General features: G+C 26.6%; 1 protein-coding gene across 5 annotated transcripts in view; it reads right to left on the bottom strand.

Annotated features, from left to right (window-relative positions):
* LOC119668018 (BAG domain-containing protein Samui) overlaps window positions 1-25,235 on the bottom strand; it is a 28,275-nt gene extending 3,040 nt beyond the window's left edge. For 2 of the 5 annotated variants that reach the window (XM_038077387.1, XM_038077406.1), the window contains exon 1: window positions 23,604-25,224. In XM_038077387.1, coding sequence (XP_037933315.1) covers window positions 23,604-23,855 — 252 coding nt within the window. In that variant the 5' untranslated portion in view covers window positions 23,856-25,224. Of the gene's footprint in view, window positions 1-1,500; window positions 1,520-23,603 lie in introns of those variants that run through there. The other 3 variants (XM_038077393.1, XM_038077399.1, XM_038077416.1) reach the window with 3 other exon arrangements.
* Between the last annotated feature and the right edge of the window lie 1,300 nt (window positions 25,236-26,535).

Here is a 26,535-nt window from a genome sequence, read left to right as displayed (position 1 = left end):
TGTGAGTTAATACTAAAATTAATATTTAAGTGAACTTAGAAAAAGAAACTGGACTACTAGGTTCATCGATATATTTATTTATTTAATTATAATGATTAAATAAACAATCAGGTATGATTTTCGGGTAGTATTATTAGGAAGTTGAGCTCACTTCTAGAGTTATCATCAGATAAAATGATTAAATTATTGATGATGAACGTAATGTGGATATGAAGTCTCTATTCCGTTCTTCAAATATATTTCTTACAAGATGATCAGGTATGATATTAAAATATAAGGGCTTATATATTTACTATTAGTCACAAGCAAAAAAAGTAAGAAGACTACTGATTTTCTAAGCATAACTATCTAGAAGACAAAGATTTGGGAAGTAATATTAAAAAAATACTAAATTTAATTTTTTATTATCACGTAAGGATTTGCTAAGTAGCTATATGGTTTGTTAGCTAAATAGCTAAGATTTCATATAATATGTGTTTAACTAAAATATAGTTAAATTATCGGTTAATAAATTTTTATATATTATAGCTTAATTTTCATTGAGATATATAACACAAAATTTCTTTACTTCATTACTACGTTACCTAAGCATGTATAAATTAAAACTAATTTTATAATAAGTAATTATTCTCTATATTAATTAAGATTGTGTATTGTATGTTTTTTTAAAAAATACTTAAATTAAAATCGAAAAAAAAATTAGATAATTCATATATAAATAAAACGATTTGTCAAAATACAGATATAAAAAGCTGAATAACTTAAAAAACAAAATTTTCATGACAAAAGTAAACAATTGATTTTAACAAGTTATTAAGGTAAATAAAATGACATCATGAAGCTGCAATTTTCTTAACAAAAAAATTAAATAAAATAAACTAAAAAAATAGGAAATTTCATGTACCGGATTAATTATTCAAATTAGCATTTTGTTTGCTCTTTTCATATATATAGTATTGTATATTTATATCTACTTGCTGAGAGAAAATATCTATATATGATTTCAAAAGAAACAAATTAAGATACGCAGATAAAATAAAAAAAATTCAATCGAGTCAAATATTTACTTCGAGTTACATAAATTTGGTTCAATTAGTAGAAGACTTATTTAAAAAAGGTGATTCACTTAATACAAAAAATAAATTACAGCCAAAAATTAGCAACAAGTGACGTCAATAAAAATCTAAAAAAAAAACAAGTAAATAAATCAATTTATTTATTAGTCAAAGTATTTAAAGCAAATGTTTGTATTGTTGGTTTTTGTGCCTATAAGGCAACTTTGTATCTCAACTTTGAAAACTTATACTGCATTTCTTATAATCGCTCTTACACACGCGATGGAACTTTTTGACGACTTTTTGATAAGAGTGACGTCAGCACAACAAATGCAGTACTTCCCAGAAGAATTGGTTTGTTTATACAATTAATAATAAGTATATATGTTAAGTATAGCATATTTAGTTTAAATTTTTATTTATTTATAAGTTTTTGTTACTTAACTATTTTTAACTAATTTTTAAAAGTTTTTTCTATTTCACGAATTTTGTTCACAAGTTTAACATTTCATATTACCAAAATTGGTTTATTTTTTTTTTATGTATTTAATTTACACCCACACTTTTTGTAGTTTTGATCTTCACTTTTGAATTATTTTAGTCGAACTGGCTTAAAATCATAAATGTTTTGGCTTTTATTCATTTCCGAGCTGAAGTGAACTTACGAGAAACTTCCACAAATCATTGGAACGTTCTGCGTTACATGAAACTGTCGTCGGATCTCACGAACTGAGCAATTTGAAATTTTTGTGTAGTTGCCAAGTAAATAAATTTTAGCCAAGATTTTTATTGTTAAGGACATTTCTCTTTGAATGGATATATATACATATATATATTGTTATTTATTGTATTCTTTCTCATTGATAAATTACTTATAATTGAAATACGTATAGTACAAGCATTAAATGCTCTAGCACTATTTTCAGTTGGTAAGATAAACATCATGGCAATAATGGCAATAAAAAACTGTTTTGACAGAGTTTTAAATAAAAATATTAAATTATTATTATTTATACAATATATTTCATATGATTTATTTTATAAAAATGTGTTCGAAAAGTAGTGAAATACAACAACAACAATTTTTATTATTATTTTCAATTAAATGAATTTTTCGCTGACGTACGGTCAGCTGTTTCGAGTATTACCAAATACCCATCATCAGTGGTCTTGGAATGATTTCTTGTATTTTTATTCGTAAATAATTTTGAGACTGCAAGTACCAGGAATCGAACTCGTGCCTTGTTAAATTTTTGATTCATTTCATTAATTAATATATATTATATTATAAACGCATGACAATTTGAATAATTTAGTACAGTAATGACAAGCAACCTATTTATGCATTGAGACAAGGTTTTCTAGTGAATAAAAATTTTATTTACAAAGATTTTAAATAATTTATTGTTTTCATGCCCAAAAGCTTTTTTAATAGTTTTGTTTTTAAACGAACTATTTGATCAATAGTTAAGTAATTATTATGTTCAGCTTTAGTGCATCTGGGAACATTTACTCTTTGATAGCTGGGGGGTGTTTGCAGAGTCCCACCAATCTCACTGACTAATTTGTTTATTCCTCATAAGCTTCTAAGATCTGCGTACCGCCTCGTACGGTTGGTGATTACTCCGAGATTAGATAGTGCTAAGAAAGGTAGTTGTCGGTTTTCAGATATAGCTTCAATGCTCTGTCCCTTATGTATTTTTGACCATATCTATTCTAAGGTCTCTTAGCATGATAATGATGCGGAGGTACCATAGCACTTTGAAGAGTCTTTGGAAAGCTAGACTTTGAGTAACTTGCAGCTTCTGGATGGTAGAGTCAGTATCTTTTCTATACGCGACACACACATAAAGTAGTGCTGGTCTAATTATCTGGCTGTAGATCAGTTTTCTGTTTGAAAAGTGGTTGTAAGCATTGCAGTGTTTTTGCAAAACTACTTCTTTTGACTTATAGGTGCTTGTGCGAAGTGAACCGGAATCAAACGTGATTCCAAGGTATTTAATGCAGTCCTTTCAATTAATCGCGATGTCACCAACTTTCACTTTCGGTGGATACTGCCTGCTTTAGATTTCTTATAGTTAATTTTTATTTTCCATTTCTGGAAGAAATCCAGGAATTATTGTCATGTGTCATGTCAGTAGGAGTTTGTAAAATATAAAGCATTTCCAAAAAATAAAAAAATAAAAAGTGTATTATTTAACTATTGACCAATTAGCCCGTTTAAAAACAAAATTATAACAAAAATTTTATTTTAATTATGCGATAACACTCGGATCACCGACTCTTTTCTGAACAGCTTAATTTCATGCCGCTTGTAGTTGAAAAATTATATACGGACTATTAAACCTCTAAATATATCCAAAGACCACTTATGATGAAAATTTGGCAATTTGAAACAGTTGTATGGTCAGCCAAAAGTTTATATATTTTAAATTTAATTGTTCTAGTTAAAATTAAACCTTCACTATAAAATTAATTATTAAATTTTTCTTCAATTTTAAAATTTAATATAAATATAATTTATATATAAAAATTATTCATTTAACTAACGATTCAAAAAAAATTCTATAATCTAAATAAATAAAATTATAAATATAAGAAATAAATTAATGTTTTGTAAAACATCTGTTGTCGTGAATAATAATTTAAAAGTTATATGGCATTCAGACTCTTTTAATCGGAGTTTTACAAAATATACTAAAAGTGCACATATATTTATTTCTAATATGAAAGTTCTAATCTTATTAGTACACGAGTGGTTGTTTTGTTTCAATCTATTTTGATTATGCGTATTTACTGATAAAAGGTATTAGAATTTAGTTTAGAATTTTTGCGATATTTAGTTTATTTTTTGCAAAAATTAAGTTAAGAAATTAAGAATTAATACGTATGTGCGTATATGATTCTGTCTTTCTAGGTGGGGCACAAAGTCTCTAAAGCAGTGGTCCCCAACTTTTTTTTGACTAAGGATCACTATGTTTTTTTTGTTTTTAGAAGGGAAAGTTTAAGATTGTTTTATGATTGTTTTAATATGCTTTATATGCTTTATCACTGGTATAATGTGTAATGAATAATATTATACCATATTAATATTATAATATGGTAGAATCAATTGTGTAAGCGGTATAAATATATAGCGCTATAAAAAAGGTATATAATTACTTAGAAATTTTTTTGTAATTATTTTCTAATAAGTGAGATCTAAGTGGGCAAACTACAACCGATGTATGCAAACCTGTTAAATTAGATACACGGCCCATTTTTAACCATCTCCAGACCATCGGTTGGGAACCATTGCTCTAAATTTATATGAAAAATAACGTGAATGATTTTTTACTTTATTAAACACCAAATTATTGCTTGTATTGGATTTATTATTTAACTCAACGTTAAAAAACTTTTTGTTATGTCTATTTCCTATATTTTAGAGAATTTAACAACGAAAGGCTTAAATGTACTAAAAAAAGTTATAATTTTTACTAATCTATTTTATATAAATATAATAATATAAAATTCTAATTTAGTTGTTCCTTATTACATACAAATATGACGGCATATAAATTTGAAACTCAGTTAAAAATATACTTGTTTTTCATAGATCCTGAAATACTAGATATCTAGTGATATATGTGTTTTAGTTGGTCTTAAAATGGAAATAATCTTTGTTGTTTCTTAAATATTCATCAGAGTGAGCGGAATTACTGAGCAATAAACTGTCTTTTTCATTGCTTTTAATGATTTAGCTGAAGGGGGCTATCTGATTCTAATTCAGTGCCAAATATATTTCATATCAGTTTTGTATACGATATAGTTTATATGCGAACTAATAGTTCAGAGATATACAAAATTATACAAAATTTTATATATTGAAATATTTTACTTAATTTCGATTGAAGTAAATTTCAATATAATATACGTATGTGTAAAAATATCTATGAAAATATTATACACAAAAACATTTCTAAAACAGTTTGTAATCTAATCGAAATCAATTTTAATAAATTTTTTGTATATTTTTTTATATTTCGTTTTAATAATTTTTTTTTACTATTTTTCTATGCAAAATTGACTCAGATTATGCATGCAATACCGCCTAAACAACATTAAAAGTCAGATATTTACGTCAAGATTCGATTTTTTCTTTCGGAACCCACACTATATTTCGAAAAGCATAGGTTCAATGCACTGACGCAACCGGAAGTTGCACTTAGCGATTTACACTTTTGTTTGGTAAAGAGTAAATTTTATATATTATTTAAAATTTTATAGTATCTTAATTTAAGATTTTAATCTTTATAATTAAAATGTAAATAAGTTGATTATTTCATTAATTTTTTTAATTGATTTCATAGATTTATTAACATAAATATATTATTAGTAAGTTGGCGATCGTTATAATTATGTACTTAATAAATTTATTTAGTTTGAAAATTAGTTGAAAATCAGAGAAAATAAACATTTCATAAGAGGATTAACTATTACTGATTAAATTTAAATACTTATATTAAAATTTAATGACTTCCAATTCAGTAAAGCAGTAAGATATTAACGGACTTTTTGTGCTGAATGTTGGGCACATTAAATCACATAGCCAAATAACAAATTATGAAGAAATATAATTAAGAATAATTGTTTTTAGAAGGGTTCGAACAGTAATAAAGAAACAACAAAATTTTTTATTAATTTATTGAAATTTGACTGACCTTACAATGCTGTTTCGAATATTGCCAAGTAGTCATCAACAGTGATCTTAGGTAATATTCGATTTTTTATTTAATTAGTTTTTAGTCCGTATATAATTTGGTTGACTGTTTTTAATTAAATATCAATATCATCTAAAAGGAACATTGTGTATAAAATGTAAAATGTGAAGAATATACAAAACAATATTTTAAAAGCATTTCAAACGTTTAAAAGAAGACTGGATGAAATATTTATATCTTTATTAAGAATTTGTAAAATTTTTAAACTTCAGAAAGACATTTATTATGTAAAACTCTGAATCTAATATTCTAATGAATCAATATTTAAAATATTAATTTGCTAAATACGAATGGTCTTGTCTATACGTTTCGTAGATTAAATAAGCTAGTCATACTTAACTAAAAGACTTCCACTTAAAAAGCATCATTAAAGATTAAAAATGATTTTGAACCCCGATTTATGATTTATACAATAACGCAATGGATAAGAGCTCTGCATTCATGTCGTGAATCATGAGAATAAGATTATCTAACTTAACCTAAATTAGTGATAATAAAATTTAGAAGGAAAATGATATTAAAAAAATAATCTTTTATAAATGAATAATGAAAGGAGATAGCTACTGTTTTGTTGAAGTTAAAAACTCTTCAAAAGTTACTGAGATGTCATCATTGCTTCAGCAATTTGAGCCATGTACAGTAGTCTTCCCTTCTTGCATGTTTAAAGAAAGACGTTTTTAAAGAATTCTTTATATAAGTGAGCGTATTTAATGCACTTTCCCATTCGTATATAAGATTACAATTTGTTGACTGGATTATTTAAGCCGATATCCCTGGTATATCATTCAATCCTTGGTACTTGCACTCTCAAAAAATTATTTACGAAAAATTAAGTGCACGAAATATTTCCAAAGCCACTGCTGAGGGGTATTTGGCAATATTAGAAACAGCTGTATGTCCCGTCAATTAATTAAAATAATATAAAATATCATTTTTGTTGTTGTAGTTTATAATTTTTTTAAAATCTCTTCAAAACGATACCGTATTTTGTGTCGTGGAAACATATGAAATGCTAGCTCGAAAGGACTAATTAATTAAATTAACTAATTTAATTTAGATTTAACAGTTTATATTTTTATTGATTAATATATACATAACTCTTATATCTATAAATAATATAATATAATTTTTCCAAACTGGTTTATGTATTATTTGTTTTTTATTTTTATATTCATTTTTACATTAATACGATATTGTATTAATTAAAGCAAGTATTAAAAATTTAATAATTAAAAATTTATTTAAAATAAAATATTTGTTTTATATTTGTATTTGTTTTAAGTAAATGTTCATAGCAAATCAGCTTTTTATGTAAAAATAAATAAAACTTGCATCAAGTGGATACAAATCATATTTTAAACATTTTGTTTTTTAAGTTAATAAATAAATAAAATAATATTTAATATGATTTAAATTATTAATTTTGTATTGTCTAATTTTATATACGAAAAACGCTTCTTTATTATTATGGACATTTTCACCTTGATCATTTTACTTTCATATATTTATACATATTAACACATATATACAATTTTTTTTAAATATATTTAATATATATAAAATTAAATATAAAAGCAACAATGCAAAAATTTATAAGATTTTTACGTTTTTGGCGTCTACATATTTGTTTTTTTGTTGTTTATAAAATAAAATTAAAGTGGCGACATGTTCTTCTCCTTTTTGAAAATCGCCATAAACGTTTCGGTCAAGGTGAAATAATAAATTGAAAACAAAATATTTTCGAGAATGTACATCAAGATTTTCTTGATGCGAATATTTTTGCTTACTATTTTTTTATTTTATCTAAATAATACATTTAATTACTTTTCATGTGAAAAATAAAATTTAATGCAAAATTACTTGTATATTACTATATTTTAAATAGTAGTGTAATATTATCTACAAAATATTTAAAAAATAAAAATAAAAAATGTTGACATACATAAATTACATTATTATCGTACATCTATTACTTTTGATTACTACTCTACTCTACTCCACTCTACTCGACTCTACTTTTCTCTACTTTTCTCTACTTTTCTCTACTTTTCTCTACTTTTCTCTACTTTACTCTACTTTACTCTACTTTACTCTACTTTATTCTACTCTACTCTAGTCTACTCTACTCGACTCTACTCCACTCTACTCGACTCGACTCTACTCGACTCTACTCGACTCTACTCGACTCTACTCGATTCTACTTGACACTACTCGACTCTACTCGACTTTACTCGACTCTACTCGACTCTACTCGACTCTACTCGACTCTACTCGACTCTACTCGACTCTACTCGACTCTACTCGACTTTACTCGACTCTACTCGACTCTACTCGACTCTACTCTACTCGACTCTACTCTACTCGACTCTACTCAACTCTACTCGACTCTACTCAACTCTTCTCAACTCTACGTTACTCTACTTTACTTTACTCTACAGTACTCTACTCACTACATAGTACTCAATATGTAATAAAAACAAACATAAACAAATTTAGAGTTCTGAAAAAATAAAGCTTATAATCTTTTGTGAGGATTTATTAGAGTCACTGAACTAATAGAATTAAACACTCAAAGAAGCAAAATCCTTTCTAATTCGTTGTTAAAGATATAAAAATTGAAACAATAATTATGAATATAGGTAAACATCCATATCTTTTGCGATAAAGTTTTTTGGAAACATATATCATATAACGACTCTTGTATTTCTGCTTCTACTCTTCCAAGTAGTGAACAAATTTAGAGATCTGAAGAAATAAGACTTACAATCATTTGTGAGGATTTATTAGAATCACTGAACCAATTGAATAAAACTCTTACTTAAACAAGCAAAACCTTTTTAATTCTTGGTTAAATATATAAAAATTCACAGAAAATTATGATTATAGCTAAACTCTTCTACTCTTCCAAGTAGTGAACAAATTTAAGAATCTGAAGAAATAAAGCTTCCAATCATTTGTGAAGATTTATTAGAATCACTGAATCAATTGAATAAATCTCTTACTTAAACAAGCAAAACCTTTTTAATTCTTGGTTAAATATATAAAAATTCACAGAAAATTATGATTATAGGTCAACATCAATATCTTTTTTTTGAAACATATGTCTTATAGCAATATTTGCAAAATGATGTAGAATAATGAGCAGCACATTAGGATAGTTAAACACTTATAGAAAGTCATCAAACTATATTAAAAATTATATATTGTATACATTATATTAAAGTATGTTTTTTTTGGTCGTCAAGAAGCAATGGTTCTTCGGGCACAAGCTTGGAATGCTACTGAAGCAGTATTGTGCCTTTATTTATAAATAAAAAATAGATTCTAAATTATAGAATTTAGATTTCATCCCATAAATCTGATTATGGAAAAAATATTAAACGATAAAATTTGCGCCTTCATAAATCCACTTAATCAAAAGTGCATTTTGCGTTAAATTTGCAAAGGTGTGGTTGCATTTCTGTAAACAAATGACAATGTAAATGTAAATAAATAAAAGCCAATAATAATAATAACCAAAATTAGTTATGTAGAACATAAATAAAGGTGTAATCGTTCTTGTTAAATTTTCTCTTCCTCCAAGTTATCATTCATTTAATTTTATATTTGGTATTATTCTTTATTGAAATAAATTTTTCTTAAAATTATGTATGTATATGCTTATTTATATCCATACAGGGTGCTAATTTTTAAAATTACGTACAGAATTCAGAAACTAATTCCTACTTTAAAAAAATAAATAGATACGTAGTAATATCATCCAAATTCCAGACTGCCAAAGAATATATCTTTTGAAAAATACCACAATTGCTGATGACGAAAGCTTTCTTACTTTATTTGAAAAGAAGAAGTTTAATACAATTATAATTATAAAATTAAAATTATTATTAGAAGAAATAATGGTACACTATATTTTGTACGATTGCGGTGTGCTATTATTAGAAGACACAATGGTATATATTCTGTGAGATCAGTTGTGTTATCTCTTTTGAAAATCTACTACTATAATATAAATATTGTTTAAGGCTGTTGATAATCTTTACAATAGTCTTTATTTAATGTCTGAAGACCTCTTTCGGTTTGAAAAAGTCCTTAAAATAGTGGAGATATTAAAAAATATCTTTCTAGATAATGATAATGGTCAAAAAAAAGCAGATTGATAAATATTTGAGTCGGTTTAACTTTTTTATCTTGACAAAATCAATTTAAAAAACAAGTAATTATTCTGAGTTTACATTTACTTAGTCTGAAAAATTTTGAGGATCAATGTTGTTAATCCCCAATGGGCCATTAGAATACTTGCCAAAGCAATTTAATAATATAAAAATAATTATATCTCTTTAATTACATTATATTTAAAAAATTTTTTTGAACCACAATTGCTATAGCAAGGATTCACATAACAGTCTCTATATATGTGGCGACTATTTTTGAAGATACATATTAATGTAAGAAAGGACTATGTGGGTGGATTGCTAAGCTCAGTGAATTGGTTTTCATTGCAGAAAGCAAGACCTATATTATTATACGTTATTTATATAATACAAACCATATATGCTTATTTATAATAAATGTAAGTTAAAAAGTTAATCAAAAAAAGTATCTTGAACTCATTTATAAAAAAAAAACATTTTTACAATAATTGTTAATGGTATATCATCGTTATCAAACTGAACTTTAAAAACATTATTCTCTTTATGGCAACAGAAAGAAATTTGATTACCTTAAAAGCAAAAGTTAATTGAAATTCAATATGCAATCAACCGAAATTGTGATGACTAAGTTTAAGAGTAAGCCAAACATGATTTTTATATAAAACTTTCTTTTCCACTGTATGAGTGGGTAGCACCATATAGCATGTAAATGTTACGATTGTACTAAATCAACCCTTTATTCGCTTCAATGGCTTTTTATTCAAAAAAGGCTTTTGACCCAGTTAAGTTCAGCTTGAAATGAATTTTCAACTATGTCATTGGATTAAAGTGTGGTAATAATAATAAGACGGATATAACTTTTTAATATAATTAAATTTTTTATTAAAAATGCTTATAAGATGCTTATATTTTATTATTAGAATACAACTAATAAAAAAATAAATAAGTGCAAAATACACTCCAACACTTATTGTCATAGTGTAGTATATATAATAAATATAGCTTATTTTTAATGTAGAAAAAGCTAGAAGTAACCAATACCGCTTATTTAGGAATATGAATTGCCCAAGAGACAAGTCTTTCTACAACAAATCATATTTACAAACATAGACCTCATAAATTATTATAGCTCGAGGCAGGCTTCTGTGATTTAAAGGAATTTGATTACATAGTAGGAGCCTTAGCGTCTTTTCGCTATGCAATTAAAAAAAAATATTAAAGACCTTATGTACTTTATGGGAAGATGTCCTTTATTCAAGCAGTCTTGAGTTATATTTTCTTTAAGTGATGCTGTGCGGGTCTTGAATAGTCGACGTATTGGATTGTTTATAAAGTAACTTCGTAAAGTAATTTCGTGTTTTCCCAATAAAGCTAAATAGTGTTTTTTTCAACCAACTTAAGCCACATAATCATTATATATTCGATTAACTCTATATAATAGTTTTTGGTTGGGACCTTTTCAAATACGGAAACAAGATAAAAATTATATGATATATATTGAAAAGATGCAGTGAAATAACATTATTACCAAAATGAGTTTCAAAATTTCAATCCGGAAATTTGAATTCTCAAATACACTATGTTCTGGAAGGCTAGTTGAAACTGATGACGATACAATAAAGTCATTAATTGATGCAAATAATGGTGATAACAGCTCGGGAAATCGCTGAGATTTAATTGCTGAGGGTATTCATGAAATATCTAACTTTAATCTTAAAGCTCGAAAAATGGGTTTCTCTTGTTCTTACGAAAGAAATATGTATTGTTGCCTTGAAGTTTAAGATTTGCTTCTTCAACACTAAAATAATGATTAGTTTTTTAAACACATCATCAGTGGGGACGAGAAGTGAGTTATCTATAACAATGTTAAATGCAAGAAATCATGGAGTAAAAGAATTGAGTTGACCCAAAGCACTTCAAGAGCCGTTATTCCTCAATGAAGCTCATGCCGTCTGTTCGACGTGTTTTTGAAAGGAACTATTTTATTTTGAACTTCCAATAGACTCTCCAATGATCAATACAGAAATAGACTGTCATCAGCTAGACAAATTTAATGATCAAAAGAAAATGTGTAGTATAATCAAGATAATTTGAGGCCATATACAAGTTTGGTAACTCATTAAAAGGATTTAAAGCATTAATGGAATATATTGTCATACCCACCATATTCTTAAGATCTGATTATTTATGTTTATTATTATTTATTATTATTATTTATTATTATTATTTATGTTAATCTGAAAATTGTTTAGGCGGTTTACACTTTACTTCAAATAAAAACGTCAAAAATCCTCCAATTTGGTTTTATGAGCTTGGAAACTTGCTAATTCCAAAAAGATAGTGAGAGATATTGGAGCAGAATGGACAATATATATATTGTCCGTTCAACAAAATATTTATTTATATGAGAAAATCGTATTTTATTTTCATTAAAAAAAATGCTTTTTGTTGATAGAATTTGGTGAAAGAATATTGGAGAACGCTCAATAGATGCTTCTAGAAATCATGTCATATTATGTTGTTTTTGATATATAATTTATAATTTATTTTATTAATCTTTATATTTAAATTTATATTTGAATTTATATTTAAATTTATATTTATAACTTTTTTTTATTTGGATACATCTATAAAAATTTATTTATATTTTATTTGTGAGAAATGACAACAAATTTAAGTAATGAAAATATTGACTCAATGACTTCATCAATAAACAAATAACTCTTATTTTCAAATTGTTATTTTGTAATTACATTTTGATTTTCGAATAACATTTTAAATCAAAGATTTCTATAAATTATAAATATTTATATTATTTTTTTAAAATTACATTTTTTTAAATATAAATATCTCTGTATTTGTAAGAGTTATTTGTAAGAAAAATCCAGAAAAAAGATGATGCGACACATCTCTAGACCCACGCAAAGTTATTGACACAAGAATTACTAAATAAACAAATACCAAAAAACAAACAAAAAAAAATAAAATAAAATGGAAAAAAATAGAAAAAAATAGAAAAATGAAAAATAAGTAGAATATAGTGTTAATTGTTGTTGTAATATGTCAAAAATACGCTATATCTTCACCATATCGCCCACATAGTAACACCTTCTTAGTTTAATTCGTCATCAAAAATGATTACTTCAAAAAGTTCAAATAGAAATTGAGCGACCCATTGAGAGTGAGAAATTAATTTTAATTTGAGTATTAAAAAAAAAAATTTTTAAATAATTTCTATAAAATTCTAAAACAGATGCACGGAGAGAGCTTAAAAACTTTTGCAGAGCGGAAATTCGCTAGCTACAAAGATACAAATTTCGAAATTTTCTAGTTTTATAGAAATCAATCAACGTCATCGATATAGTCAACGTTTGAAAGAAAATGTAAGTATAAACATGGCAGATATTCTGAAACGTTTATTGAAGATTATGCGAAGATACATAAAATCACCACGCGTTTTGACTACAGTTTTGTATCTTTAAAGATTTATGTATCTTCGGTAAGAAAAGTAATAAAGTCGGTATTTGCAAATTCATTTGCAGCTTTTGTTGTTGTCAAATATAAAAAATAAAAAGTCAAAATGTTCGAGACTAATTCAATTAAAATATATGCTGTCGTTGCTGTCATTGCAGTCTATTTTGTTTATTTTTACTCGTTTTTTGTTGCTAATTGATTTCACAGGCACTTGTTATTTCAACTGCATTTATGCAATGCGATAACAGACACTTTTTATAGCTTTTCTTTGGGAAATATGATAACTCAAATAATTTATAGTGTTTTGTTACTAATTAGACACTAATTCCATTGTACATTGAATTTTTGCTGACAAACATATTATATATAGCAATAAACCATTTGGTTTCGTTAAGATTAGAGTGGTTGTATTTGGAGAGGTACATAAAGAATAAAATTATATTTCTATACTTCTATACTTAAGTCTTATGTAGTATTAATAAAAAAATATCATAAGCCAGAAATATAACTTTTATTTCGTGGTTTTAAAGCCGTCATAGAAAAACAAAATCATTTTTCACATAATATCATATCATTAGACTTTTGAGCTAGGACAACAAAACTAAACCAAGTCTAAGTTAATAGATAATACTCTGAAAATGATTTAATTTGGTAAGAATACATCATAGCCTAACAACAGTAACTAACAATTCAAAGTTTACTTTAAGGAAACAATTAATAATATGCAATAATATATAATAATATATATACATATATATATAATATGTATTTCAGCGATATGATATATTGTGCTTGAGTACCATTAATTTAGGAATTAATAGCAGGTTAAATAAAAAATATCAGGTACTAGTTTTACTTGAATAACATAAACACATCAATAGTCAATTAATTATGTTGCCAAAGATATATACTACAAATAAGAAAAACTTGATCACGGTGATCTCTCTACTAATGATACCAATTAACATATTGAGCAACTACTGTTAGCTCTTAGGTATATGGTTTTCCAGAAATTTTATGTGTTACAGAATATTATCGACAATAACGAAATTTAATTTTGACATTCAAGTAATGCCCTAACCATAAATATATAACATATAATTTACATATATATACATATATATAATATAGCATATATGTATGAAGAGTATATTTTTGTTTGTTTTAATTTTCAAATTTATATTAGGGAGTTTATTTATATGTAGTCAATAATCAATTTAATTTGAATACTATGGATATTCTTTTAGAGGATGGATTTTTGAGTTTGCAATTTTTATACTAGCAATATTTAATAACAATTGACTACTGAATTATATACCGTATGTTTCGTCATTTCATAATAGATTTTTAAAACAGTCAAACGGGTCAGTCATAGTGCATATATGCCCCAAGTAATCTATTAATGGCATATTAGTGTATAATAATATAATAAAGCCATGTTATTTTTTATTTTATTTATTTTTGTTATAAATTTATATTAATAAAATTTAATTTTTTATATTAAGATGTATTAAAACAGAGGTTAAAACAAAACTAAGATTAAGATATTTGTTCCATGTTAACATATATATATATATATATATATATATATATATACGTATAGATTGAACATTAACTGCTTGCATGAATGAAGAGTATGTAAGTCTCTTTATGAATTGTTATTTCTTTAATTTATTTAAGATACATAAAAATGGGTCTGTAACAGTTTTCTAATTTGAAGGGATGTAAAGACCTATGCTACAATACGAAATGTATTGAATGATTTAAGTTCACTATTTCATAATTTCATTGTTAGATGTTTACAATATTAATAGACAATATTATTGGTAGAAACAAATTTTAGAATAGTTTCTTTTTACAATTGTTTAGGAATATTACACGATTATAAATTAATAATTTCAATGTAAGTTAGAATATAAAAAGATAAAAAATAAAATTTATTTATTTAACAAATTTGTTCGTAAACTAAGTATGCAATATTTTGCAGTAGGTGTAAGACGGGTCCGTAAATTTTCTATGAAGAGTAATTAATTAAATAGAAATATTTATATATTGAATAACTTGTAGTTAATTGTTAATAAATCGTAGCACTTATTGAACTTTTTTGTGCTATTAGGACTTTTCTGTACTTTTGAAAATAAATAGATGATTGTGATTGTTTTTCACTTAAAAACAATGAATTTGATCGTTTATAGATCACTGATTTTAATTTAAATCTCTTAAACTAGCAAATACATTATCATTTCAGCACTCAATGATATTTTATTGTCCTGTCTAAAAGAAATGTTAATATTTCATAATTCATAATTAACTTCCTATACAAATGTCGCTAACTTATTGAAGTTGATTCTTCCTCAGGGTGGAGTATACATAATTAAGACTTATTATTGTAAGGAATTACATTTTCTATTGAATATTAGTATATGATATACATATATATACTGATGTCTAAAATGATATGGGTTGTTCTAATGAGTCATTCAATACTCGAATATGATAACACATTTGTTTTTATTTATTGCAATAATTTGAATATGTTCTGCTTAGTTACTTTTGTATATCGTAGACTGACGACATATGGCTGAAGTCATTTTGAATATTTCTTACTTAATTTTATTCTTTAACTAAATATAACTAACAATGTATGTAATTTTCTTTGAATTATGAAGAAAGAACTAAATAAAAAAACTAACTAAGGCTACTTAAACTATTTAACAAATAATTTGAAATGATATATAAAGTAGTACTTGTTACCACAAAAAAAAGAAATCATATACTATATGATTAATACAATTCTTGTACTTAATTTTGTGCTCAAACCTACTGCCGCTCAAAATCCGGCTGGGGATTTATCACTATCATGCCTTTATAACCAAATATTGGTTACAAAGCCATGCCCACAGTCGCTAAATAGCATTACACCGGACATAGTGATTGCTAATCACCGGGGTATGCAAAATGGAATATCTAACAAAAAAATAGATTAAAATCGAATCTAAAGCTATACTTAACCCTGTTCTATCTTCTATATTGATGGCATAATTAAAGTTAAGTGATTCGTTGATAATAATAGAATAGTTAATATACGTAATTATCAATCAGAAATGCTGGCACTTGAACTGTCAGTTGTGTTGACATAGCGAATCCACACTCATATTCTGTGATACTGTGGTATTGCTAATGGCTTACTATAATCATAACTATTGTTGTTCCAAGCTACAAGCATATGTATATGAATCATACATGTCTCAGCTCGTGTATATACCTACCATATATAAGTTACTAATAGGTAGACATTGTTACCCATATCTAGTACTATTTTAATAAAAATGGAATATATTATTTACTTTTTGTACATCGAAAATAAGTATTAAGACGTACTTACTAATAGGTAGACATTGTTACCCATATCTAGTACTATTTTAATAAAAATAGTATATATTATATACTTTTTGCCCCCGACTCTCACATACACACTCATATGTGCAACCATAGGCGTGAGGAATAGAGGTCATACCGCACCATTCACACCACGAATCCAACGGGAAATCAAATGCTAGTATTTCTTTTTGTGCTCAAACCTACAGCCTCTGTTTGTTACATTAATAAAAATATATATTTATTTGTATAAATTATTCTCTGATTTATATATTAAAAATGTATAATTTTATTGATTTATAGTATGCTTGAGTTTTCATACTGAGTTTAATGTTTACTAATTAATAATATTGTTTTAATAAATTATTGCCACAACAGAGCACAGCGCAAGTGCAATACTATAACTATACTATAACTATAACTATTCGGATTTATATTTGTAGATGGAAAGTTTTTATTACATCATATGCTTACACGATTTTAAGTGTTTTGAAATTGTTTATACAGTTTGCACCATGTTTTTCCAATGTGTTTTCACTCAATTTTCACGGAATGCGAATAAGAAAACATTTGCACTTAACGCATGCATGCGATTTTCTGTGTCATAAATTCTGCCATGTGAAAATTGTAGGAAAATTCTAGGAAAATGCCTAATAAAAACATTTGCACTTCACGAACAAAGAAATGCAATGCAGTGAATCGATGGATTAAGAACGAAATGAAAAACGAAAAAATTTCGTTAATCAATACAAACAAAAACATTTCTCTGTAAAATTACAGAGAAAAATTATAAAAATATAAAAAAATAATATTAATATTATTGTACAAGAAGAAATTTTCAAATAAAATTAATTACGAAAATGTAATTTTAGTATATTTTTCTATTTCAGTTTAATCGGGATTAATTTGCGTCAATGAGTTTTAGTTTATGTGTCGAAAATTAATTGCCATTATCTAAATCAAATACCGCTAATAAAAAAACAGTAAACGAATTTCTTTTATTTTGGCATACATCGATTAAAATATATTTAACTTCCAACAATTTATTTTTATTATCAATGATTAGGACGCACCTACTATCAATTATTCGAAATAAAGTCTATTGAAGGCAGGCCAATGACTGACTCTGAACAAGAGTTTCGTTCTAATTTTATTGCTAAGTTTTTTTGTGATTAAAAAAGACTTCGGTTGAATGGAAATCAAGTTCACAATAATATCGATTCTTTTATTTTATAGGTGACATAAATATTACTTAAAGTCATTATAATCTTTTTTGAAAAACTTTATTTCACCCACGGAGTGTAGAAGCGAATCTGTTACGAACGTGCTTGGGAGCGTATGATGAACATAAATTTTAAGTTCTTTTCTTGCTAAACCAGAAATTCGTGCTCAAGTTGACAAGTATTGCATTTCTAATTCCATTGGTCGCAAATCGCCTAGACATACTTTTTATTTAATCAACTTTAATCTTTCAGTTTCTGCTTCTGCTTCGGTTTCTGAAGACATTTTGTATTTCATTCCCATTGTTGATTTTTTTATGTCATTTTAAATGAAACTAAAATAATTACACTCCTAAGACTTCTTCATACAATTGAAGTTATCACAATTAAATAAAGCAAATACATCATATATGCTTACTAATGCTTAGCAATCGTTCTTATCGTTGAAATATTCAATTATCTTATCAGAGATAAGCTTGCGAACACAAAGTCTCTTTATTTCATTACAATATATACAAAATATGTTTAAACAAAAGCGAATGGGATTAGTTGAGTAATTATGAAATAAATATCTATTTCTGTTAAATTGTTTGCATATACTTGAAGTAAATGCTATATATCAAAATAAAATAATTTTTAAAAATAATATAAAAGAGTGGTTATAGTGAGACAATATTTCAATCAAAAAGAAATTTCTATAAATGCTCGTATGTAAGTTTTTAGACTAACTACACAGTTATTTCCATCATACGAAATGAAATGTCTAATTATGGCCGTGTGCGAGTTCGAGTAAATTGAGGTAAAGTAAATTGAAATTTCATAGGGATTTTTAGCACTGCACTTACCAGTGCTAAATATGTAAATATTTATTTATTGCATTTATTTCTTATTTTTTGCTAAAAGTTTTCAAATTTATTTATTTATTAAACATTCTATAAAATTTTCACAATGGTAGCACCTAATTTACTTAATTTTTATCTAATTTGCCCTACTCGAAATTCTGGTAAATGTCAACAGCCGCTGCCATACCGACATAACTGACTATTACCCTCAATTTACCATCAATTTACTCGAACTCGCATACGGCCTATAAAATAATATAAAAGCACAAATATTATAAGAGGTATTGGTTTATTTTTTTTTTTTTTAAATACGAAACTATTTTTTTCTAAAAATAGGGAATTCAACTCTCATATATCATTTTTATCGACTAAGTAATATTTCAATTTGTTCCACTGTACAGTCGGGCTGTACCGATAAAAAAACGGATGCTGTAGTCGCGTGTATCTTTCAATAACATTATTATTCTTCGGCCCCATATTTTATTATAAACGAACATTTTGAGCAGGCATACAAAAGATGAATACAACCTCATGACCACCACTTCCTATCTTACTGGCTAGCTCTTCTATAAGTATCTGCCTAAAAGATAGTGCCCTATTAACAAAGTGATTATGTGAGATGAAAAAATATTTTAACTTATGGATTTTCTTTTTTACTATACATGAATCAAGTTGTTCTAACGACTTAGTATGTGTATAATATTGTGGTCAGAATTTTATTTGTTTTAAACTATTAGAATACGCTTACAGTTGTTCATTTTTCCAAGTTAATACATTAGTCATAGTTGTTTGTGTTTTCTATACAATAAATTAGTCATATAGTTTCCTAGAATATCCTTATAATTTCTTATTTCTTATTAAAAAAAAAAAAAATAAAAAAAAAAATTTTGTTGTTGTTTCACTTCTGTTCGAAAACCTCTTTATTGAGATATTAATATTAAGATATTTATGGCATTTTCAAAATAGCTTAGATTTACAAAAAAATGGAAACGATGGCATTATCACTAAATATCTTATATATAAAGACTTACGGCAAGTTTTAGGTACATTTACTAACTGCGTAGTAGATAGCAACTATTACAGCTTAAAAAATATAAAAGTGCTTTACAAGATAAATGAGAAGATTTAGATTTATCTTCTCAGAGAATCAAGCATTGTATAGTTTTTTCATTATGCAATAGTTAGTGTTTTAAAAGATTCACTTGAAATTTAATAGTAATAGATAAAATTCTTTAAATGTGTGAGTACAAATGTTGTGGTTGGGTACCAGGTTGTATTAGAGTATTGTCAACAATATTGCTAGAAAATTGATTGAATGGGTATAGTATGAGTATACCGTGTATATAACATCTTACACTGTAAAAGATTCAGACTATACCATATTCGATATTATTTCTTTATGAACGAAATAATAAAAAAAATGATAGAAATGTGCGGGGAATATAAATGATAAATGCAATTTATATTAATTAATTAATAATATGGAATGATTTGTTATTGTAATCTTTTATACAATTACAATACAATTCGATCGATATATGTCTAGAAATTGTATCAACATTAATTACAAATAATTTTCACAGAACAGTGTTGACATAAAAACGTTTTGTTTATAATTTCAATATTATTTAAAAATGACATCTTAGTAAAAGCGAAGATAATAGTTTATAATAATTTATGTAACATTATTGAAATTACAGATTGATATTAAATTTAAGATAGACGTATGTAAATATCGTTATTTTTTTAAATATCCTATTTCGCTTTCAATAAATAATTTTGTTAAAAATTTTATAAGATGTTTAATTAAATTAATTTTTTTTAAATATATGTATAAAATTATTTTTGCTTTATTTTAAAAATAAACCACATGGCATAGTGATAAGCTATAAAAAATATAAGCGGAATATATTGAAGGTCAGATTTATATTATTGACAAACTTAAAAAAATTATGGTGGCAAATAAATGTATGTATACCAATTTTAAATTTTCTTCTAAATAATCTTCCTATTAAAAAAAAATAGAAGAAATTAGATTGAAGCTTCTTCAAAATGATTAAGGAGAGTGCCTTATTTAAATGTGTTTTTGCAGTGTAAACACTTATTTCTAATTGTGCAAATTAGATTAGATTGAAGCTTTTTCGAAATGAGTAAGGAGACTACCTTATTTAATTGTATTATTGTTATTAAATTTTTTGCTATTTATGATTGGGTTAAAAATATATTTATTTATGTGAATTATTTTTAGTAAACTTAATAGAAAATTTTAATTCTATCTCATATTTTTAAAATATATACTCATTTCAATCAGTGTAAACACTTATTTTTAATTGTGCATTTATAGTTTATTAAAATGCGATAGGTGTGAAGGGTAAATGTACTATAACATAAGTTAAAGCTTTTTCGAAATTTTTGACGAGAGTGTTCTGAGAGTATACTAAACGCTTTCAAAGTGAAGTAGAGTTTAAAATTAAATTTAATGTCAAAATTTAATGTCCCACTTGTACTGGTGGGATATTTAACCAATTACTATGGACTGCATTATCACTTCAACAAATCGGTCTGTCCGAAGAGATAGATTGTCGATTCTGCTTGGAAACAGACGAGACTTCCAGTCATATTCTCTGTGACTGCCCAGCCTTGATCTGGGCTAGGAGGAGGTCACTGGGTCGACAACTACTCTCCACTTCTGACATTAGAAGGTCCTCAACAGCCGACATTCTGACTTTCATTCGGAAAGCGGAATGTCTTCTGTTAGGTTAGGGTCTGTTGCAGCATAAAAGATCAGCCATGGTCTCAGTGCTTCGCGCCATTGGGAGCTGGTACCCTGTTTATTCCTATTCCTATTAAAATTTGGTTAATATAAACCAAATAAATAGACAGATAATTAATTCTAGTCCTTAAATCTCAAAAGTAATCCATAAAATAATTTTTTTTAATAATTTTTTAATTCAGTATACATTGTGACCGAAAAGTTTCCGGAAATTTTAAATAAAACGCAAAATTCTTAATCTTCATCAATATTTATTTTATCTCCTTCAAAATATGCTCCATTAGAAGCGATACACAAATGCCAACGTTTCTTCCAATCATCAAAACATTTTTTATAGGCGCTTTCCGGTATGGCTTTGAGTTCCCTCTGCGAATTCTGTTTTACGTCTTCTATGGATTCAAAACGCGTTCCTCTGAGTGGTAATTTGAGGTTGGGAAACAGGAAAAAGTCACACGGTGCAAGATCAGGTGAATACGGTGGCTGTTCGATGGTATTTATTGAATGTTTGGCCTTAAAATCGTTGATAATGTTGAACAAATTGAGGTGAATCGGAACAAGCCGGGCGTTGACACGTCGCATACACAAATTGTCCACCAAAATCAAACGAGCCATCTCACGACCGATGCCTAGCTCTCGTGCTATCTCTCTAACACTCACATGAGGATTTTTGAACACGATTTCCTTTGCCTTTTCAATGTTTTCGTCGGTGGTAGAGGTCGAAGGTCGTCCAGAACGCGGCATGTCTTCGACGGTCGTACGACAGTCCTGAAAGGCTTTGTACCACTCATAAACTTGAGTTTTCGATAAAACTGATTCCCCATAAGCCTTTTGTAGCATTCGCAACGATTCTGCACACGAAATTTCGTTCGAAAAACAAAATTTGATGCAAACTCTTTGTTCAATATTTTTTTCCATTGTTTTTTTCGCAACGCACTACTGAGGTGAACTGGTTTCAACAGCTGCCGTAAACGAACTGTCCGACAGATCGCGCTCATTTTTGGCATAGTAATTAAGGACAGTGCTGCCAAACTACATAAACTTAAAATATCGAAAAATATACAGCGCGCGAATTTTAAATGAGAATTTCCGAAAACTTTTCGGTCACAATGTACAATAAAATGGAAACATATAAACAAGAAATATCTTTAAATGAACATTAATATATATAATAGCAGACATTTAAATATTTTTTAAAAAGAAATTTTTACTTTTTCATTTAATGTAGTTAATGTGTTATATATAATACTTATTAATTAAATATTAATTAAAATATTTGCTTAAAAATTGGCAGCATAAGCATCTGAAGTGGAAAGTGATTTTTATTTAAATTTATCTTAAGTGAATATCATCGCAAAAATTTATTTATTTATAAAAAATATAAAAAGATTTATGCTAATATCGGCAGTTTTGAGTTTTATGAAAAAACCATTTTAATAGCAAATTCTCTAAAGCAAAATTTATTAAAAAATTGAAATTTTTATATTTTATCAGAGAAAATCTGTAATGTATTTGAGATGCAATAATGTAAATTCCAAAAATACTCGTAGTAGATGATGTATCTGTTGCGCAAGCGATTGTATCTCATTATAATAACATTACTCATACATATAACTTTTAAAATTTTTATAATTTTAATTTATTTTTTGGTTTTAGTAAAATGTTTGCTAATTTTTTGCTTCAAAAAATTTAACTGAAATAATTGCTATGTCGCCTGTGTGAGTTATAGAGGGACTAAACTGAGTTTAAATACCGGAACATTGTTACGCAGCTAAATTGGCGGTATTTTATCACAGATAAAAAATTAAAATTAGGTAGACTGGAAATGACCTTGCCATGATTTCAATGAAGTAATTCAAAAAAATATGTATGGTAATTACACCTTACAGATAGATACATTTGGGATTTTGGCATAATAATAATAGTGAGTAATAGTGACATACTAACCTGGTTATGCGCTGGATTGTGTTGTTGTGGTGGTTGTTGACTATAGTGTTGCTGATGTTGGCGAGGTGAGCCATAAGAGCCGCTGTTCCCATCGGTATTATAGTAGTGTGGTTGATGATGTGGACTGCTGCCATATTCATAATATATTGGTATATTTGTACCATTTGAATTTGCCGAGGCACCCGCACTATTGCCGTCACCATTGTTAGTCGCGGAGGCGCTAGAACTGGCATTCGCTATCACAGGTTTCATAATGTACAAATATTTTCGTTAACTATTTTTTTTTTCAAGCTCTTTTTTAGATATCGTAGCGAATTGATCTCCGTCTAGGGTTCACCAAAAAAATACTACTACTTTGAATATAATTTTCACGCTTGTTCGCTTTGCAACGAATAAATTTTATCACAAGTAGAACAAATATTTTATCTAAGTATGTTTTGTTCTTGCTGTAAATTTTACTTAAAAAATTTAAAGATTTTTTCGTAACGTTTCCAATTTATACTTTGCGCCGCTTTGAAAAATAATATTAAATTTTATTTTCACTTTTTGCTTATTTTATGTGTATTTTTACGTTTTAATAGCCACTTTCTTTGCATTTATGGTTGGGTAAGGTTTTCGTGCGGGTTGCGGGATGCGGATTACGGATTGCGGATTGCGGACTGTGGTTATATTCTTGCTGTTGTGCTTCTAATTTTAATGGTGGAATTTTTTTCGAAATTTTTTTCTTTTTTTTGGTTGTGTTTCGTTTCAGATACAGACTTTTGCCGAATAATTTTGAAAAATATTTTTAATTTGGAATAAATTTCTTGCAAACTTAATTTTCAACCGAAATATTTTTTCAAATAGAATAATTAGTATAAATTTACTTTTATCAAGTACAATTTTCAAACCTTTAAAACCGCTTTGCTAACAGGTAAAATGTTCGCACTTTGCTATTTATTTATCTATATTATATAAACGTGTATTAACCTTGAATTGTGACGTTTAGAACTATTCACCTTAAACGTATACACTCGCTCAATTGATGACGAAATACTTTTGAATTTTTTCTAGGGTTTTCCGTAAAAAAATACTTTTGCGGTATTCAACCGTTAATTACAGCAGGCAATTTTGATTTATAGTTGCAACAAATATGATTTTTAAAAAAATTTAATTTTTACAACCACTGAAATATTTATTATATGCGGGCAGATTTATCTTTCTTTAATGCTCTAGCACTTTCTTCTTGATACAGTATTTTTCTTTGATTTCTACGTCATATCTAAAAATGCTTTCGGACCGCAACGTTACACTTAGCTTTAGCGTTACTCTTCAACTGCCTGCAGTGTGTGCTATGTTCGCGCTTTTGCCACAAAGCTGTCAATTTACTCTCAATTCAATTTGCTTTTGTGCTCTCCGCAGTGTGAATAGCTTTTGTTGTTGGCTTAAATATGTGTCAAATTTGTAGTTTCCTTTTTAGAAAAGCTTCCACATTTATGCGGAGAGATTACAGAATACATTAAGGTGAGAGATGCTACCGAGGTACAGTGGGTAAAAATAAACTAAAGCAACAAATATTTTTTTTATTCTTACCCTTAGTATTTATACAGAATTTTGGTTTATATATTAATTTAAGTATATTTTAATATATTTATACCACATTTTAACGGGTTTTTATAAACTATTGATTAATTGAAAAAAACAAAATTTTAAATTTTTATAAAATTTTTTTTTTTTAATTTTAATTGACAACTGAAACTGAATATGTTTAAATTGTTGAATTCTACATTACATACACTGAAGATTTTCGAGACCCTAAAATTTTTGTTAAAAATAAAATGTTTAAAAATTAGTAATTTTTTTACCATTTACTTTTTTAAAGTTAGTTTTTTAAAGTTATTAAACCCGGAAATACATTTAAGTTTTTAAGGGACTTTTATGTCTCAAAAAGACCCCTAAGTTTTTATTAATAATATGCTTAATTTTGCAAAAATCTTAATTTCATCTTCGTTTCAGCGAAATTAATTTGTTTTTTTGATACAAATTTCAGTTTCGAGGTTAGAACGAAATTAAGGAAAATGGTCTTAATTTCGTTGAAATGAAGGTTAAAATTAAGGGACATTTCAAATGCAACTACGCGTAAGATAAAGTTTAAGCAAAAATAAGCAAAAAATAAAGTTGAGATAATGAAAAAATCACTTCTTTTCAAATAAATGTAAATGACAATTGAGTTTAATACAAACGGGAAATATTTTGAAAGTAGTGCAAATTTTGAAATTTTATTATAGAGAAAAAACTGTGACTGCTATTAATTTAAAATAGAGTGAAAAATAATAATTCACGTACCTGAAATTTACTAAAGCTAATAAAACTACTGAATGCCATTCTTTATAGTATAGTACATAGTATAGTATAGCCATTCTTTTATAGTATATACAAATGGTGTTTGGAACATATAATTTTTAAAATGCGATTTGTAAACAAAAAACATGATTTCCTTAATTTTGGACAGTATGAACACTATGAAAATTAACTTAATTTCATTTTTACGAAATTAAGGAAATTTGGCTGTCTGATTATGGAAAAATAAAATGTAAAATATTGTTATAGTTGTTTTTTGTTACATTTTTAAAGTTATTAGACCCTTAAATATGCTTAAAGTTTTTATGGTACTTTTATTTCCCAAAAAGACCCCAAAATTTTTGTTAAAAATAAAAGGTATAAAAATTAGTTATATTTACAACATTCAGTTTTTTATGAATTTTTTATTAATTACTTGAACAATGGTTTGATTCCATTAGATGTATTCCGCTGAACAAAAATAATAAAGAATACATAAAGAAAATACTATTAAAAGCACCTTTAATTTTTCATCTTATTAGTTGCTAACAAGTTCATGCTTTTTAAGACATAGATATATTTAACTATAATTAATTCATATTAATTTTTGACG

Source organism: Teleopsis dalmanni, chromosome 1 (genome assembly GCF_002237135.1).
Source record: "Teleopsis dalmanni isolate 2A chromosome 1, ASM223713v2, whole genome shotgun sequence".
Classification (NCBI taxonomy): domain Eukaryota; kingdom Metazoa; phylum Arthropoda; class Insecta; order Diptera; family Diopsidae; genus Teleopsis; species Teleopsis dalmanni.
This window is presented reverse-complemented; position numbering and strand designations above follow the sequence as displayed.